General features: G+C 43.2%; 1 protein-coding gene across 3 annotated transcripts in view; it reads left to right on the top strand.

The window, feature by feature from the left end:
- The window catches only part of LEMD1 (LEM domain containing 1), a 61,614-nt gene that overhangs the window by 25,925 nt on the left and 15,225 nt on the right, over positions 1-20,464 (top strand). For all 3 annotated transcript variants that reach the window (XM_060231315.1, XM_060231316.1, XM_060231314.1), the window contains exon 6: positions 9,396-9,494. In XM_060231315.1, the coding sequence (XP_060087298.1) occupies positions 9,396-9,494 (99 nt within the window). The remainder of the gene's footprint in view (positions 1-9,395; positions 9,495-20,464) is intronic.

The following is a 20,464-nucleotide window of genomic DNA, read 5'->3' on the forward strand; positions in this document are numbered from 1 at the left end:
AACAACACTGGAAGCATCTTTTCTGGGCACACTTAATAAAGTGCAGTCTAACTTGACAAGCCAAATAGGTATGATTGATAATAAAATAGATGAAGTGCAAAAACAGCTAACAAGTACAACAAAAGAAATAACAAATCTTACACATATTACAAATTCAATAGATTCCAAGCTGATTTCAGTAGACAAAAAAATCACTACTGTAGAAACTAAACAAAGGGTGGTTGAAAATCAGATCATAAAATTAGAATTAGATAAAGCAGGGAATATTCTACGATTTTTGAACATCCCAGAAGATAAACAGGAAGACCTTTCATCTTTGCAGAAGCATTAGCTCTGGCCCTGGGTAAAGAGGCAACAGAAATGGAAAAAGAGATAGATTATGTCCATAGGGTGAACTCATTTTATGCAAAAAATCATGCATTGCCCAGAGAGGTACACTTGAAATTCGTTAGAAGACAGATGAAAGAAGAGGTTTGGAGAAAATTAAGAAATCAATTAAAATTAAACAACAGGATATTAAAGTAACGAAAGAGATTCCATGGCAGGTCAGACAAAGGAGAAATGAGTATAAAGTTTTAGCATCTTTCTTACAAGAGAAAACGATACCGTTTAGATGGCTATTCCCAGAAGGACTTCTTTTTATGTTTCAGACTATAGATATAAGATAGATTCAACCTTAAAACTTAAAAGATTTTTTAGACAACCAAGCCAAAAGCTAGTTTAAGAAAAAAGGTGAAAAGAACTCTAGAAATTCTCCCGAGAGATCCAGCGACACAGATCAAGAGCCAGAGAGAGACCAGGATGAAATTGCAAGACTACAACAAAAAGAAAAAAAAATCTATAAATAACAGATCTTTGTTGGAAAATAAGAAAATGGGTAATTAGTAATTTCTGGGAGACGGCACACGAAAGGATCCAAAACTGTTGAAACTCAGTATGGAGCAACAGGGAATTGAAAAAGAGAGTAGACACATTATGATAACATACTATAATTGTAGTTAGAATTTTTAATGCAATTTACTGGAAACTAACTAGAGTACCAACAATTGAGGATCCGATTGTAAATACCCTAGAGATTGCAGAATTAGGTATATTGACAAATTTAGTAAACAGTAAACTTATGATTGGTTATAAATAATGTTGTTAAAGTAAAAAGTACTCACTAGTTGATATTGCTATAGAACCTGTATGAGTTGTATAACTTAGCATTTAGTATTGGAGATTAGATGGATATTTGCTAAAGGAGATATACAAAATAAGGAATTTGCTCATACCCTACCTCCGTACGTATATATAGAGAGAGCTGTACAAAGTGACCTATTTCATTGTTGGGAAATCGATGTTAAGTGAAAGTATTGTTTTGGTCACACAATTATTTTTTGTGTGTGTGGATGTTGCTTTTAAATATGAAAAACCAATAAAAATTATTTTTTTAAAAAAAGAAAACGAAATGGATGGAGACTAATTGGCTGGCATAGTAACAGAAGGAGATCCAGCCTTTCTTCCCTTACATCCTGTGCCACCTTCAACAACAAAGAATAGCAGGGGTGGAGCTGTTTGTCTTGCTACTGGTTCCATAATGTCATTGCAGTCACATGGAACTTTCAAAAAAAGAAATTAACACCAAAAATTAAGGAGGTGTTGCTGATATGTTTTTACGAGTCAGTTTTAATCAGAGATTTGGGTGGGGAATAGAATGATGTATCAGTCTACAGGTGGAGGATCACATGTTGTCATGTTCCTTATGTTAAAATCTCCCAGCTAATTGAAAACAAACATGGCAAGCAAAGAAAAGAAAAGGAGGCAGAAGATTTCTCTCCTGCTGTGCTAAGTTTTCTACTTGCATAAAGTTTTTTATGTGAAAAAGTGTTCAGAACTGAATTCACCATCTGCAGTGGTAAAGTCCAGTAGCATTCTTTCTCCTCATTCTCAAGTATGTATAAGTCAGCCCTCAATGACAGATCATAGGGCAAGGACTCTTGCATTACAACCAGTGAAATTCCTTTTAAAATGACTCATATGTGATGTTTTTTCTTGCACAACCAGATCAGTATAAGAGCATTCTCTTTGTTAAAACTGCCAGAGGCAATTTAAAATGTGAATTAATCACTTCTCCCTCTGAGGCAGAAGACATCTCCATGGGTAATTCCTTCGCTCTATCAGGGAGGCAGGAAAACTTTTTCCTCTTCCTGTTGGCGCCTTTGGAATGACCCTTGCCCTCAGTTCTGTTCCTGCCTTAGAGGGAGCAGCAACAGATTCCATAGGCTCTGTTCTACCTACTCTTCTTTTCCCTTCCTAAGTTCATTTCTTTCTACTTTTTCTTATTTCTTGTTAATCTTTTCTTAATACTTACTGTATTTCCTCCTCCTTCTTACCTTTCTTTCTGAGGAGCCAAGTTGGCCATTTGAGTGCTCCTGCCTTTTTTTTTGTGCTTGTCTAATGGCGGTGGAAGAGCACTCCGACGATTTTTCCTCAGCAGAGGAGATGGAAGCGGGCACCGCATCAGCGGCCGCGATGACTTTTTCGGGCGGGGCTGAGCAACCCTTTGCAGTTGGATCATGCTGTCTGCTCCACCGTCCTGGCAGCGGCGCGGCAGCAGAATCTGATTGTGCTGTGAAACGCTGCCATGCCACAGAAGATCTTCTCGGCCCTTCAGGGCGACTTGGTGCTGCTGGCAGCCATCGTGGGGGTGTGGAGCATAGCTCCTATAACCTGGTCATGCCCAGTGAGTGCGAGAGAGGAGCCGGACACTCGATGACTGACTGCGGTGGCAGTGGAACCCAGTCAAGTGGCGGTAATGTACCCGAAAATCGGGAACTCAGTTTTGTGTCCAGACGCATGTCTGAATTAAGGCAGACCATGCAGGAACAATTTTCTGCTTTTTACTCCACTCTGGGCTTTAGGGCGCAAGGCTTTCAGCATGCACCTTTATCCTCTAAACATCCTAATCCCTCATGGCCCACCAAAGCTACCAAAAAGGCTGCTGTCAGCAACAAGAGAACAAGGGAGTCTGGGGATGAAGCTGGTTCCTCAGACTCTGATAGGGAGGGGCATGAGGAGGGTAAGTTCGAATCAGACGAATAGTGTGAGGAGGCCAAGACTCCAGAACAATCCAATAGGTTTTTCAGTCTTAAGGATTATCATTTTTTTATTATCAAAGGCCATAGCTGCCTTAGAAATTCACGAATCCCCCTCGGATGAGGAAGAGGATTCTAAGGCTAAACGTAAATTTAAGTCAAAATTCACAGGGAATTCTGAATTTTTTCCACCTCATGTTTTAGTGGAGAAGGTGTTCCCATTTCCTGAATACTTTGAAAGGCAACTTAGAATACAATGGGACAAGCCAGCTGTAGATAAGCAATTTACTCCCTTGGTTAAAAAGTTTTATGCCTTACCTCAGTATGCTAATGAGTTGTTATAGGTACCTCAGGTTGATGCTCCTGTCATAGCTCTCCAGTCTCCGGGCCTGCTATCCGAAGATGGTCACGGGAATATATGGGATGCCCTGGACAAGAAGGTAGAGATAGCCTTAAAAAGACTCCACGAAGCCATTGCCATGATGGTCAGAGCGGCAGCAACAGCTTCCATTTTGTCCAGAGCATCTATTGTCTGGATATGGCGTTTAATGCAGATGTTTCCAGAAACTAATCGTCGCATTAACATGCGACGGGGCCACCCGCATTCTCAAAGCAGCTTCTTTTTCAACTGATGCCACCTTGAACATTTTGACGTTTGCCTCCAAGGCAGTGGCTTCCCACACTGTAGCCAGAAGACTTCTTTAGCTCCGGGCCTGGCCGGCGGACCTGCTGTCCAAGTCGCTACTCTCCGGCTATCCATTCCAAGGGAATCGCCTGTTTGGTGAATCTCTAGACAAGATCTTGGTCAAAACATGTGACAAAAAGAAGGCAATGCCCAGAAGCATCAAGCGTACAGATAAGAGGGGCAACCAGTCCTTTCGTATTCAACATTTTTTGCCACGATTTCAACCCAAGCACAAAAATATGACCACATGGGAGTCCTATAAGAACTTCAGAAAGAATTCCTCAGGTTCAAGATGAAATAAACAACGCTTCAACAAGTTTGACCGCACCAAATGTGACCCCAAACCTAAACAGGACTAACTATGCACATCTTCCAGTGGGGGCACGCCAGTCTCACTTCTCCCCAACTTGGCAGACTTATCAAGCAGATTCTTGGTCCTTAGACATAGTATCACAGGGGTACACCATCGAGTTTCACAGACTTCCACCCGAGAGATTCATTCAATCCCCTCTTGCAGAATCCTCACAAGCGCAGCATAATCAATCATGCCATTCAACACCTTATAGAGATTCATGAAATAGAAACTGTTCCCCACTGCGAAAGAGGTCATGGAGTCTACTCAATCCTGTTTGTGGTTCCCAAAAAGAACGGGGACTGGAGATCCATCTTAGACCTCAAATTCCTCAATAAATTCGTCAAACTATGTCACTTTTCTATGGAAACTCTGAAGGCCATAACGGAGACTCTTCAGCCGGGGGACTTTATCCAATCTAATCACACCTTTATTGGCATAACGAAGAGATATACAGAGACTTGTCAACCAAACAACAATCAGGTATGTCTGCTCAAAGCATAAAAGGCTAAACTAAGATTAAAATCACAATAAAACCTGCTTAGAATAATTTTTAACAATTTCAGCCAAGAATTTGGCAACAGCTTTTGTGATATCGATGTTGTCATTTAATAGGAAACGGCAATCAATCCTATCTTCTTGAATGTAGGACAGTAAGGAAAAGACTATCTAGCAGAACCTTCTGGAGATTAGTATACAGTTGGCAGTTCAATAAAATATGCTGGATGGAATCCGGCGAGCTTGACCTGCATAGACAATGTCTCTCACTAAAGAGGACGAAGAAATCTCTCATAGAGAACATTGGAGGGAAATGCATTCATCCTAGCCAGCATAAAAGCTCTCCAATGTTGTGAATTATCTAGTTCAGATAAATATTTGGCCATTTTCCTGGCCATCTGATCAAGTCCAAGTGAGGCAGGAGAGCAAGTATAAAATTGGACAAGACACAGTTTATGAGATTCTAGATCTAAGATTCTCTGTTTGATAAATCTAAAATTATAAGATTCATCAGATAAAAATAGGTCGTCAATTGCAATTCTCATGTGTTTAAGCTTTGACATTATTCCATCTTGCCAAGCAGCATTATAAGGGTCTCTTTTTAGGTAGTTGAGCAAGCTAGCTGGTTCAGTCCTATAAAATATCTGTAACCAATATTTAAAAGTTAGAGTTCAAGCTTTTGTTTCAATCAGAGATTGGCCTGTTTCTGAACAGATTACAAAATAAGGAACACAGTTGAGGATTTCTAAAAGTTGTCGCAGAAATGCAGCCTGGATATTTTCTATTTTTTGGTTCAGAGCAGAGGGATACCATACAAAATTTGTGATAGTGTTTTAGCATTAAAAGCTCTAATTGCGGCAGGCAAACATTGTTTACCTTTTTAATAATAAAACTGTTTAATTTGAGATGAAGAACTAGCTATATTTATTATTCTGTCACGGTGAACTGCCCATTTGAGATTGTAAGTAAAGGTTATGCCCAAATATTTAAAGCACTTGGATTGCTCAATTTCCTGCTTGTTTATATACCATTATTGTGGTCGCCAACTTTTAGAAAAGAGTACAACCTTAGATTTGGAATAGTTTATAGCAAGTGAGTTAAGCTGGCAGTAGTTGTTAAAAGCTTTCAGGTATCGCTGCAGGCTGACTCTTGTGCAGGAAAGTATAGTTGTCTGTTCGGATCATCAGCATACAATAATATTGGAACTGAGAGATCATTTAACTTAGGTGGGTGCCCATTTATGGAACTAAGATATTGTGCCATATCATTTAAGAAAAGATTAAAAAGATGTGGGGCTAACAAACACCCTTGTTTAACTCCTTTACAAACTGGTATTTTTTCAGTTAGGTGTCCTGTAGATGAGAATTTTACCTGGCAAGTTGTATTTGTATGTAAATTCTTTAATAGATTTAACAGACGGGGATCTGTATTAAGATCCTTTAGTTTATTCCATAGTTTGTTTCTGTCCACAGAGTCGAATGCACTCTTCAGATCTATAAAAGCTACATAGAGCTTCCCCTTTCTTGTATTCATGTATTTGTCGGCTAGAAAAGCCAATGTGACACAATGATCAATAGTAGATTATTTAAAAAAAAAAAAAACCCCTATATGCTCTAGGCCAGGGGGGACTTCATGACGGAAATTGACTTGATGGAGGCATATCTACATATCCCAATCCATCCAGCACATCGGCGATTTCTACGATTTACAGTAGGCAAGAGACATTTCCAATGTAGGGCTCTTCCCTTCGGTCCGTCAACAGCCCCCAGGGTCTTTTCCAAAATTCTCATAAACCCGGTCATCTGCTTGAGGAAACAAGGCATTCACGTTCATCATTATCTTGATGATCTGCTGGTCAGATCATCCTCTCTTCCCAAATTGATTCAGGACACCCCGTCAACGCTTCGATGTCTCCAGGACCACGGGTTTCTGGTGAACACAGCCAAGAGTTTGCTTGTTCCATCACAGAGGATAGAACACCTGGGGGCCATCATAGATACGATCAGCACTTCCATTTTTCTCCCACTAGACAAGGTCAAGAAAGTCAAAGAGGCTGCAACATCAGTAATTCAGAGTGCTCATTCCTCACTTTCATCTCTGGCCAGACTTCAAGGTCTTCTGATTTCTTGCCTAGATATGGTTCAGTGGACACGTCTCCATTCCAGAGAGTTACAAGCTTTTCTACGGCCATACCAGCTTGCCATCATGGAGCGGAAACAACTGTCATTATTAGTTCCCGCCAAGGTCAAGTCCAGTCTATGGTGGTGGACGATTTCAAACAATCTACTTCAGGGCAAGGTCTTCTATACTCCAGTAGTTCAGGAGATATTCACGGATGCCAGTCTGCATGGATGGGGGCCATTCTGGAAGAGGTTCCAGCACAGGGCATCTGGACTGTCTAAGAGCGATCTCTCCCTATCAATGTTTTGGAGCTTTGTGCTATCAGACATGCGTTGACGGCTTTTCAATCCAAGGTGATTTCCAAACACATTTTGATCTGAACAGACAATATAGCAGCAAAAGCATATATCAACAAGGGGGGGGGGTCGAGATCTCGTGCGTTACATCAGGAAGCCATGACAATCCTATCATGGTCTCAAAAGAATTTACTTTCCATTCGTGCAGAACACATCAGGGGTTTATCCAACACTCAGGCGGACTGGCTAAGCAGAGAACAGGTCAACGAAGGAAAATGGTCTCTCCATCCAGATCTGTTTCGATTCATCTGCAGACACTTCGACTTACCAGTGGTGGATTTCTTCACATACAACCAGAATCATCAATTGCCTTGGTTCTTCATGAGGTTTTACCATCCAGCGGCAGAAGCAACCGATGCCCTGATGTCCCCATGGCCTCCGGTCCTTCTATTTGCGTTTCCACCAATTCCTCTCATCTCCAAGACTATATGGCACATACGTCAACTCAGAGCTGAAGTGATTCTAGTTGCACCTCATTGAGCACGTCGGCCTTGGTTCTCAACGCTGACGGAATTAACAGTGGGCAACCCCTACAACTTCCAATATCCCTGGACACACTCAGGCAGGATCCAGTTTGGCATCGTCACCCAGACTGGTTATGTTTAACCACATGGAGATTGAGCGGCAAAATCTGTCTCAGCTAGGCTATTCCTCCAAGGTGTTAGACACTTTGCTTTCTTCTAGACGACTGTCAACGGTTCGTATTTACAATACAACCTGGAAGGCCTTCGTTGGCTGGACCAGACACAAGAAACTCAATCCTTTGGAACCGTCAGTATCCACGGTCCTTTCCTTTCTACAAAATTGATTGCAATCTGGACTAAAGGTGGCCACATTGCATAGACAGACAGTGGCACTTTCTACGGTTTTTCCACACATAGGAGATTAAAAGTTAACCAAGCAGTCACATATACAGCTTTTCTTGCAGGGAGTGGCACTCAAGACTCCACCACAAATTCACTGTTTCCCTACATGGAAACTTAACGCGGTACTGTCTGCGCTTACCAGGTCTCCATTCAAACCTCTTCAGGAGGTTGGCCTCAAGTGGCTTCAGATGAAGGCTTTGTTTCTAGTAGCTGTGACCTCAGCCAGAAGGGTGTCAGAGATCAATGCTCTCTCGATAAACTCCAACTTGTGCGTTTTTCACAGGGACAAAGTGGTCCTTAGAACTGATCCCACTTTCATACCTAAGATTTTCTTGTTCCATAGATCTCAGGAGATTATTCTTCCATCCTTTTGTCCACAGTCCAAGCACCCTAAGGAATTCGTGTGGCATACCTTAGACAGGTCTTAAAGATTTACATAGCATGTACAGAGTGAGTCAGGAAGACTGAATGCATGTTTATCAACATTTCTCCTCCCAGGGTGGGGGAAAGAATGCTTAAGTCATCTATTAGTTCCAATATTAAGGCGTGCATTATGGAGGCTTACAAAACTTCAGGACTTGAAATCCCAAAGGGTATCACAGCTCATTCACTTTGCAGCGCGTCTACCAACGTAGCCTTCCTTAATCGAGCATCTGTGGACGAGGTGTGCAGAGCGACGACGTGGTCATCTATTTCAACATTTGTTCGTCATTACAAGTTGAACTCTTTGGCTTCATCTGACGTAGCTTTTGGAAGAAAAGTGTTGCAACACATAGTGACAGTGTCAGACAATGATATCCCACGCATCTAAAGGACACTGATCTGGGAGGTCCCATGGAGATGTCTTCTGCTTCAGAGGGAGAACGACCATTGGTTCTTACTGTGAGGGGTCCTTCTCCTCTGATGTCAGAAAGACATCTCGGCCCTCCCATCACTGTACTTTCTGTCACTATTCTACCTTGTTGCTATCTTTTCTTCTTACTCAAGCTGAACTATATTTTCTAAGATTTACAGTTTTTACTGTTTATAATGTTTCTCGTAAGTGTTTTAAAGTTATACAGTTACTAGCTATTCAACATTGCTTTTGGAGTCCCAGAACTGAGGGCAAGGGTCATTCCGAAGGCGCCAACAGGAAGAGGAAAAAGTTTTCCTGTCTCCCTGATAGAGTGAAGGAATTACTCATGGAGATGTCTTCCTGACCTCAGAGAAGAACCCCTTACAGTAAGAACCAATGGTCGATTTCAAGTGAAAATGTGAATTGATTATGGTTGCTAAAAACATTGCAAGTTGACAGTTTTTGTTGACTGTAGATCCCAAGGAATAGGCTGCACACACAGCATTTCTGTTCTTTGATCACAGACAAAAGAGCCTCTGCATGACTGTTTCTTGTTTTCATTCTTTGCTTATACTACTTTAATTAATGTCCTTATCTATTATCAGTTACAGGAACTATTGCCAGAGGGTAAAGTGGCAGCATATCGGTCCCAAGGACAACGGAGGAAAGCTAGCAGCAGTCCTGAGAGAAATCACAGGCAAATGGTATTCTTGCAACAATTCATGTGTAACAGATTAGGAATTTAAATTGTATATGAAGACACTAAATTTGTTTTTTAAAAAATCTTTGATAAATACATCAAATCCTTGAAAGGAGAGGCATGGATCAAAATGTAAAGAAAATGTTACTTGTGAACAACACATCACACTAAGGACTCTTAGGGACTTATCTTGGAGTGGGCCTAGCTCCACTGGTCCAGCTCACTTAGAACCATGGGCTAAGGACCCATGTCCAAGAGTTCTTTGGTCACATGTGTCTGTGGCTGAACTCAGGCTTACACAGCTGTAACACAGGATGAAAGACTCCCTCCCCTTCAGTCTTGACACAGCATTCAATGGGACGGGAATAAAGGAAGGAAATATGCCAGCTCAAAAACTTCTGAGACTCTTTGTCTGATCAAACATGGTGAAGGTATGCATGTAACCATAGCTTATTAGCTCTTACAAATTTGATCTAGCACGCATTTCAGCAGAAAGGGAAAGAATAAGGCTGCATTCAGATGATCAAACAAACCATGCTGTAATGTGTTAGTGTTCCCCAGTGCAGTGCCTGCAGGTGCTGTGGTGCCTGTTGACTCCATTATTCCCATTTTGGCCACTAAGAGGATGGGCAGAGCCCACGTATCTCTTTGGGAAGTTGGGAAGGAGTGCCACACAGGGTGCTTTCTCTCTCAGGCCAGCTGCCAGATCACAGGATGTGTGTGTTTGCATATGTCTATGTGAAGCAGTTTATGGAAAGGAGAAGGTTGGAATGGGGGAAAGTAATAGAAATTTTGAAAGACTATTGGCATCCATCTCCTGCCCAAACTGTAAGAAGCACTTGTTAGCCAGGCATGAACCTGGCAAGCAAACCAATACTTATTACCACTTTTATTTTTGTCACTTTTTTCTTTCTTCCGCCTTCTGTATCTCTGGGGAGATAGGTTTGGTGTTTGTAAAAATGATGCCATGTCAAATACTTGGAAAAGTATAATAATAATAATAAAATTTTATTTAGATCATAAGAACATAAGAGAAGCCATGTTAGATCAGGCCAATGGCCCATCCAGTCCAACACTCTGTGTCACACAGTGGCAAATTTTTTATATATATATACACATACACACACACACTGTGGCTAATAGCCACTGATGGACCTCTGCTCCATATTTTTATCTAAACCCCTCTTAAAGGTGGCTATGCTTGTGGCCGCCACCACCTCCTGTGGCAGTGAATTCCACATGTTAATCACCCTTTGGGTGAAGAAGTACTTCCTTTTAGCCGTTTTAACCCGCCCTCCCCGCCGAGGCAGGCTCAGGGTGGCTAACAACATGTCCATACGGTAATTTATACAAAACTTTAAAATCAACATTAGTCTTAAAACCATTCTAATTTACAATTAACATAAATTGGCAATAACAATAGGCATTTCTGGTGCTATTCTGTCGGTTAGCATGATGGCGAGAGTCACTTAGGCGAGAGTCACTTAGATGAACTCATCAATCCATCAGTCCTTCAATCAGCAGTCCACAAAGGCCATCCTGAAAAGGGTGGTCTTGCAGGCCCTGCGGAATTGGTTGAGGCTCCGCAGGGCCCGCACCTCTTCTGGGAGCTGGTTCCCTAGGTGTGGAGCTGCAATAGAGAAGGCCCGTGTGCGGGTGTTCTGCAGTTTCGCCTCCTTTGGCCCGGGGATAGCCAGCTTGTTCGTCTCTGCTGACCTTAGTGCTCTCTGGGGCTCATATGGGGAAAGACGCTCCCTCAGGTAGGCAGGTCCTCAACCATATAGGGCTTTAAAGGTAATAACCAGCACTTTGTAGCGAACCCGGTATGTAACTGGCAGCCAGTGCAGTCCGCACAGCCCTGGCTGTATGTGCTCCCACTTCGGGAGCCCTAATAACAGCCTAGCTGCCGCGTTCTGCACTAGCTGCAGCTTCCGGGTTCGGCACAGAGGCAGCCCCATGTAGAGGGCATTACAGTAGTCCAATCTTGAGGTGACGGTCGCATGGATCACTGTTGCTAGGTCCCGACGCTCTAGGAAAGGGGCCAGCTGCCTTGCCCGCCTCAGATGAAAGAACGCCAACTTGGCAGTGGCTGCTATCTGGGCCTCCATTGATAATGAAGGCTCCAGTAGAACTCCCAGGCTCCTGACCTGGTGCGCTGCTTTCAGCAGCACACCGTCAAAAACCGGGAGAGGTATTTCCCTCCCCAGAGCGCTGCGGCCCACGCAAAGGACCTCTGTCTTCGTCGGGTTCAGCTTCAGCCCACTCAGCCTAAGCCAAGTTGCCATGGCTTGCAATGCCTGGTCCAGATTCCCTGGGACGCAGTCAGGCCATCCATCCATTAGCAGATAGAGCTGGGTGTTATCTGCATATTGATGACACCCGAGCCCATACCTTCGGGCAATCTGGGCAAGGGGGCGCATGTAGATATTGAATAACATCGGGGAGAGAACTGCTCCCTGAGGCACCCCACAGTCTAGTGTGCACCTCTGGGACACCTCACCCCCGATTGCCACCCTTTGTCCCCGTCCCTTGAGGAAGGAGGAAAGCCATTGTAAGGCCAACCCCCTAACCCCTATGTCGGCGAGGCGGCGGTTCAGTAGCTGATGGTCGACTGTATTGAACGCCACCGACAGATCTAACAACATCAGCACCGCCATGCCACCTTGATCCAGATGCCGCTGGAGGTCATCTATCAAGACGACCAGCACGGTCTCCATCCCATGGCCCGGACGGAAGCCAGACTGGCAAGGGTCTAGGATGGAAGCGTCATCCAGAAAACCCTGCAGCTGCAACGCCACTGCCCTCTCAATAATTTTACCTAAAAACAGTAAATTAGAGACCAGTCGGTAGTTTGCCAATTCGGCTGGGTCTGCTGTACATTTTTTCAGGAGGGGACGGACCAAAGCCTCCTTCAAGGGTGTTGGAAAGCGCCCCTCCAAGAGGGATCTATTTATGATGTCCCGTAAAGGACATCTGACCTCCCTCTGGCAAGGTTTAATCAGCCAGGAGGGGCAAGGGTCTAAATCACAAGTTGTTGGGCGTGCAGCAGAGAGAATTCCGTCAACTTCCTCCAGGCTGAGTGGGTCAAAGTGACCCAGAACTAAACCAGAAGACAGGCACGGGGCCTCAAGTTCCTGTACTGTATCCAATGTGATAGGCAGGTCTTGGCGGATCGAAGTATAAAATATACTTAGGGAGTTCATCTAGGCAGATCTGATAACTGCTTTTAGATAGTGTCTTTTACAGTAGTGCTCTTTAAACAAATGATCATACGAAAGAGGCAAACATACAGGCTGATTTGGAAGACACACATATCCAAGTGTTCTTAATTGATAGTTTATATTAGAAGCTCAAAAGTGTTTCTTGCTATAATTGAAACATAAAGCATAGTAAACCTGTTATGAACTGCAGTACCCTCCATTATTCACTACAATATAAAGACTTAAGAAAATGATAGCTAACAAAAAAGTAAATAAAACAAAATAGGAGTCAAATTGACCAACTTAGCTTTATTCAGAACATAAGCTTTCGTGTGCTCTAAGCACACTTCATCAGACGAGGCTTGTAGACAGTGGTTCAAAATGCAAAATGGTACAAATTTAAGATCCAATGGCAGAATAGTAAAATTATCTGGTAGGCAGTGGTTTAGAATGCAAAATGGTACAAATTTAAGAACAATAAAATAGTAATATGTCAAAATGTGAGAATGTCTGTTAATGACTCTATTGTTATAAGTCTGGGCCATCCAACTAATTTACCTTTTAACATGTAACATACACATAGTTTGCCATTAGGAGAAAAATACATTAAAATATAGTGGGAGATGGGTTCAGTATATATAATGGGATAAACAACCAATATCGCTGTTTGAATATGTCAATACAGCTAAAAAAGAAATACATTGGATAGTGATGTTCTTGTCTACCTGATTTACTTTTTAACTAGTAAACATCATTCTAGTTTGCCAAAGAAAAAAAGAATACAATAAAATATAGTGAAAATGGGTTAAGTAAATATCCCTATTTTGAGTATGTGAATACAAAAAATTATTCTGATACACTATTCTAAAAGAGAAATACATTGGAATACTGTGAATGTATAACTGTAATGTACTGAGACGGTTTGAAGGCAACATAGTTTATTCAGTAGCACATTACAAGAGAGAGAACACGTGGGCCAGGCCCCGCTTATATACAGTACCCGGAACAGCCCCCTCATCCGACCAGGCCAATCCTGGTTGGTCAAACTTCCCGCCCCAGATCTTGATGGGTGGAGCTAATGGTGAGCTCCATCCGGGGACCCAGGGGGTCATCTTCAGTAGCGATCGCCATGCGGCCGGGTAACTTATGTTCAATACATAACAATAACTATACCCAGTGAGAGTGGGTTTAGCATCTGTAATGAGAGAAAAAAATCAATATCCCTGTTCAGTCCTGGGAGGTGTTTGTTTCAAGTTCCATAATAATTTGTAATGCAGCAGTTTCTCTCTCCATTCTGTTCTTGAAGTTCCTTTGCGGTAAAACAGCTACTTTAAGGTCACCCATTGAATGCTTTGGAAGGTTAAAGTGTTCCCCCACAGGTTTCTCAGTTCTATAATTCCTGATGTCAGATTTGTGTCCATTTATCCTTTGATGGAGGGTTTGTCCTGTTTGCCCTATGTAGAGAACAGAAGGGCATTGTTGGCATTTAATGGCATATATAATGTTGGAGGATGAACAAGTGAATGAGCCTGAGACAGTGTAGTTCAGGGGTGTCAAACATGTGGCTCAGGGACTGAGTCAGGCCCCTGGAGGGTTCCTATCAGGCCCCCAAGCAACTGGCTGTCATCTTCTCCCACTCTCTTGATTGCTTCTGCTTAACAGCTTGCTTTGCAAGGCTTGCTCAATTGCACAGCAGAGCTACTGAGCCAAACCTCTCTTCCTTCTATTACCTGAGGCTCCTCCCCCTCCTGGTTCCCTGGGGAAGGAAGGAAAGAGCCAGAGCTTCCTTTGGCCGGTTCCCTGGATCCCATGGAAGAGATATAAAGAAAGCACCTTTAAGACCATTAAGTGTTCATGTTTTAAGCATGTGGGGTTTTTTTTAAATCTTCAGTTGTGCTTGTCTGTTCTTTTTTAAACTTTATATATCTGCTACCTAATCTTGAATAGGAATGCATACGGCCAGCCCAACAAAGTCTCATTTATGTCAGATCTGGTCCTCATAACAAATGAGTGTGACAACCCTGGTGTAGTTAATGCTGTTAGGTCCAGTGATTGTGTTGTCTGGGTGTATGTGGCAGCAAAGTTGGCACTTGGGTTTATTGCAAGCTCTGGTACCAGTGTCCATGCTCAGATGAGATGTTGTGGGTGAGGAGTTGTTTGAGATTAGGGGGCTGTCTGTGTGCAAGAAAAGATTTACCAAGCGGTTGCCCACTTGGATCTATCTAAAAAAGTAAAGTGGTTGGTTGAAAAATCCTGAGTCTGCCTCATGTACCTTTAATTGTTGTAATGTGGTTTGATTAACCCTCATAAATCTCAGTGGTGAAGATTGTGCAAAACTGGAGATTTCCCAGATACTTTTTCTGGACTGACTTCTGCAAACATTTCTGGATTTTCCCCTGTGTTTGAAGATGGCTTTTGAGGCAACTATTGTTCTCAGATAGCAGGCTTCACTTTGGGAAACATTTGTCTTATTCTTGCCATTGTTTTGTGAATAAACTGGGCTTCTCTGGGTTACAGAATCCAGAGCCTGGCAGCCAAGCCCTTTTGTCCTGATATCAGCTTGCCACACATAAAAATGAATAAATTGAATTTTAATGCAGTTCTAGAAGAATTCTTTCATTTTACAGATGTTTGTCAGAATAGCCAAAGCTTGATTTATTGTTTGTGGGAGCTAAAAATCCTTGTCTCTTTGGGTTGTGATGGTAACAACTGAACAATTGTTAAAATTGATTTCATGTTTAGTGTGAAAGTATGGTGCATAGCCCAGCGTCTGTGAATGGTCCTCTTCTATTTTGCCAGGTTTACCTCCCACATGAGTTAGAGGCTATTTTGTGTGGAGATGGAGATGCAGGTCTTTTGATTTATAAATTTGTTAAACAAAAATGGAAATTCTTACAGTGGTGGGAAGTAGAACTCAATATTGCTGGTAGGTAATGCTACTTTTTAAATGTAGAAAATCACTTCAAAAAACTTCAGCTTTTTGCAGCACTCATTTTGAAGGGGAATTCAGAAGCCTCAGTACTACATGAAACGGTGGAAGATTTTTCTCAAGGCCTGGTGAACTGGGACAGAATACTAGGAACTGCATCAGTGACATTCATGAGAAAGGCATTTAATTCATTGCAAAGCATACATTTTGCATTGTTCATTCCATTGCTATTTCTAATTAAACCCAGTTCAGCAAGACTTCTGCTTGATGGTTTGAAGATCTGACATCAATCACTGTTTTTTATATGTGGAACCTCTAGATATTTTGTGATTGGCCCCACTTCCTGCAGAAGCCATTTTCTGCTTCCCATCGCAGGCATTTCATAGTAGGGTTGCCAATCCCCAGGTAGGGGCAGGGGATCCCCCGGTTTGGAGACCCTCCCCCCACTTCAGGGTCGTCAGAAAGCGGGGGGAGGGGAGGGAAATGTCTGTTGGGAACTCTATTATTCCCTATGGAGATTTATTCCCATAGAAAATCATGGAGAATTGATCTGTGGGTATCTGGGGCTCTGCGGGGGGGGGGGGGGGCTGTTTTTGGGGGTAGAGGCACCAAACTTTCAGTACAGCATCTAGTATTTCTCCCCAAAATACCCCCCAAGTTTCAAAAGATTGGACCAGGGGGTCCAGTTCTATGAGCCCAAAAAGAAGGTGCTCCTATCCTTCATTATTTCCTATGGAAGGAAGGAATTGAAAAGGTGTGCCGTCCCTTTAAATGTGATGGCCAGAACTCCCTTTGGAGTTCAATTATGCTTGTCACAGCCTTGATCTTGGATCCACCCCCAAAGTCTCCTGGCTCCACCCCCAAAGTCCCCAGATATTTCTTGAATTGGACTTGGCAACCCTATTTCATAGTGACACCCACCACACTTTGTCAGTATTCCAAAGGTTCAGCAAGTTTGGGGGTCCTTGTGGCAAACTGTGTTACTTTGTTTAAAATTTAGAATCTCTTTTTTAATCTACAGATTTTAAGAGAGATGTTATAAATTCTTGAACCAGGATGTGTTCAGACTATTTGTAGTGCTCCGGCCTATTCTCATCCTATTGATATCCTGTACACAACGGTTAGGATGAATAGAATCATAATGCTTTTTTAAAAAAACAATATAAAATACAGGTTTCTGGGATTTTTTTTTAACTTTACAAGGATTCTCCTCTAACTTTATGCTTCCTTTTAGAAATAGTTGTAGTTTAGCATTAGGATTTTCTGGCAAAAGGATGTTTAATTTATATGATTCAGATGTCCTGAATAGACAGTGTCTCCATTTTTAAAAAGAGAGACTTCTCAACATGTTTTCTGTTTGCTGAGTTGTTAGGCAGTTATGAAAACAATTATGACTGCTGACCTTACAGCCTATTTTTCCTATAGGTATTTGTGGTTATAGGTAATACTTAGAATTAAAGCTCTGAGAATCTGTCTAAAAACACGATAAACTATTCCAAGCACAAATTACTCAGGATGAGAATCTTAGGTTTATTTCAGAAGTTGTGTATAACAGTGTGGTTTATAACAGAGTTTGAAGACTTTCCTTGTTTCCCCACTTCTGCTGCAGCCCCAAATGTCCCAACATGCTGATCCTGAGGGAGAGGAGGCCCTCCCCCCAAGAACAGCAAAATAGAAGTCTGCATGGGAAAAGAGAATGGGTTAAAATCTCACTGGAAATTTTCTGCCAGTTCCAACCCTGTTTCACATTATCCCTTTTCCAGTTGTCAAGAAGTACAGAAGAATACCTTTCAGGTGATGGAGACTCAAGGCTGTATTCATTTGAGACAATGTAATACTTTTACATTACAGGATTTTCTGGAAGACGCTTCCACCTTGGACCCATGCCAGTCCGGCTTTCGCCCGGGCCATGGGACGGAAACAGTCTTGGTCGCCCTCATAGATGACCTCCGGCGGCAACTGGATCGGGGCGGCTCGGCGGTATTGCTGCTGCTCGACCTGTCGGCGGCGTTCGACATGGTCGACCACCGGCTGCTGACCCGCCGCCTCGCCGACGCAGGAATTCGGGGGCTAGCCTTACAATGGCTCTCCTCCTTCCTTGAAAATCGGGGACAAAGGGTGGCAATTGGGGGGAAGCTGTCTCAGAGACACCCGCTTCATTGTGGGGTGCCTCAGGGGGCAGTTCTCTCCCCGACATTGTTTAACATCTTTATGCGCCCCCTTGCCCAGCTTGCCCGGAGGTATGGGCTTGGTTGTCATCAGTACGCTGATGATACCCAGCTCTATCTATTGATGGAAGGCCGGACTGGTGATGTCCCTACAAATTTGGACCGGGCGTTACAGGCCGTGGCTGACTGGCTCAGGCTGAGCGGGCTGAAGTTGAATCCAACGAAGACTGAGGTCCTTTGCGTGGGTCGGGACGGACCGGGGGGGGAGATTACTCTGCCAGCTTTTGACGGTGCGCCACTGACACCAGTGCGCAGGGTCAAGAGCCTGGGGGTGCTACTGGAATCCTCGCTATCAATGGAGGCCCAGATAGCTACCACCGCAAGATCCGCCTTCTTCTATCTCAAGAGGGCGAGGCAGTTGGCTCCCTTCCTGGAACGCGACGACCTAGCAACTGTGATCCACGCAACGGTCACCTCAAGACTAGACTACTGCAATGCCCTCTACATGGGGCTGCCCTTGTGCCGAACGCGAAGACTTCAGGTAGTGCAGAACGCAGCGGCCAGGCTGTTGATGGGACTACCTAGGTGGGAACATGTGCGGCCGGTGCTGCGGGATCTGCATTGGCTACCGGTCGTCTACCGCGTTCGGTATAAGGTGCTGGTTATTACCTTTAAAGCCCTATATGGCCGAGGACCTGCCTACCTCAGGGACCGCCTCTCCCCATATATCCCCAGGAGAGCGTTAAGATCTAGCTCCCAAAACCTCCTACAAATCCCTGGGCCAAGAGAGGCTAGAATGAAGATAACTCGGGAGCAAGCCTTCTCATTAGTGGCCCCGCGCTGGTGGAATCAACTCCCAGAGGGGGTGCGAGCCCTGCGGGACCTGAACCAGTTCCGCAGGGCTTGCAAAACCTCTCTTTTCCAACTCGCATTTGAATTAGGACCAGACTAACTTGATAAAATCATTCTAACTCTAGCCATCTTATGTTGTAACTGAAGCTGATAATATGTAATTGTGACACCAGAAATTATAGCACCTATTTTTATGTATTTTAATCTATATATGTAATTGTATTGTATTCATAATGTTTATCTGCTTTTAATTGAATCATGACGTAGTCATGTCTGTGAGCCGCCCTGAGCCCGCCTTTTGGTGGGGGAGGGCGGGATATAAAAATAAAATTTATTTATTTATTTATTTATTTATTTATTGGAAACTCATAGCTTGAAACAGAAATTGAGACTAATACCTTGGCAGGGGTGTTTCTGGATCTTACAGAATCTACATCAAAGTAACTTCTAAACAAAGCCATTATTCTCAAAACAACAGGGAGTAAAGGTGCAAACTTTCACACGAGAGCCTCTGCTTATCTTCTAGCCTCTGGGAAGATGCTGGCCAGCGGCGGTATCTATTAACGGTCACATTCCTTTGCTCTCTTCACAACCTAAACAAAGTTAACACTTCAAACGTTCCCTTTGATATGCATGGTAACTACAATCTCACAAAGGCTGGGGTTAGTATAGAAAAGTCCATTTGGTTAGTATTTTATAATCTCAACATGATAGAGTTACAGAGCCTGACATACTGCCCTCCCTAAGCTCGTGCTCGGGGTTTGTCTGGGTGCAGTAGGTAAAATCTTTTTAAAAGAAGAGGTGCCCTTAGATCAGTTGACTTAACCCACTCATCGCAAGAGGGGGGGAAATATTTCCATCGGACTAGGAAATGCAATATTCCCCGCTTGAGCTTGGCATCCAATATCTCTTGCACTTCAAGATGACTCTGACCCCTCACTTGAATAGGGGTGGGCGTCGTAGGGCGTGGATGCCAATACATAGCTCCAGGATCTTTTTTCAGAAGACTGCAATGGAAAACAGGGTGAATTTTACTAAACATTTTTGGTAATTCTAATTCAATAGTCACTGTATTTATTATTCTTTTTATTTTGAATGGTCCCAAATACTTGTAGGCTAGCTTCCTGGATGACTGTGGTAGAGGCAGATTCTTGGTTGAGAGGAATACAGTATCCCCCACCTTGAAGTCCCACTTGAGCGAATGTTTTTTGTCAAATTGTGCCTTGTAAGCCTTTTTTGCTGCTTCTAGAGTCTCTTGAATTAATTCCCACCCTTTGGCCAGTGATTCCCACCATTGCTGACATGATGTGGGGGAACCGGTGGTGTTAGTCACTGGTAGATTAGGAAAAGGCTTCCCTTCGTATCCATTCACAATTTGGAAAGGGGTGGTCTTTGTTGAACTATGTAGGCTATTGTTGTAGCCATATTCTGCAAATGGTAATAGTTCCACCCAATTGTCTTGTTGATAGTTAATAAAACACCTTAGGTTTTGCTCGAGAAGAGAGTTCACACGTTCCGTCTGTCCGTCCGTTTGCGGGTGGTAGGCGGAACTCAGTCCCTGCTCGATCCCTGTCAGTTTACAAAACTCCCGCCAGAAGTTGGCAACGAACTGTGGGCCGCGGTCACTAATGACCTTGTCTGGGAACGAGTGTAATTTCACAACGTGTTGGAAGAACAGCCTCGCTAGTTTTTTAGCTGTAGGGAGTTGTTTGCACGGTATGAAGTGGGCTTGTTTTGAAAACGTGTCCACCACCACTAGAATCACTGTCCATCCCTGTGATGCTGGTAGTTCGACTATAAAGTCCATAGATACCACTGACCATGG

The sequence above is a fragment of the Heteronotia binoei genome, chromosome 2 (assembly GCF_032191835.1).
Source record: "Heteronotia binoei isolate CCM8104 ecotype False Entrance Well chromosome 2, APGP_CSIRO_Hbin_v1, whole genome shotgun sequence".
Taxonomy (NCBI): Eukaryota; Metazoa; Chordata; class Lepidosauria; order Squamata; family Gekkonidae; genus Heteronotia; species Heteronotia binoei.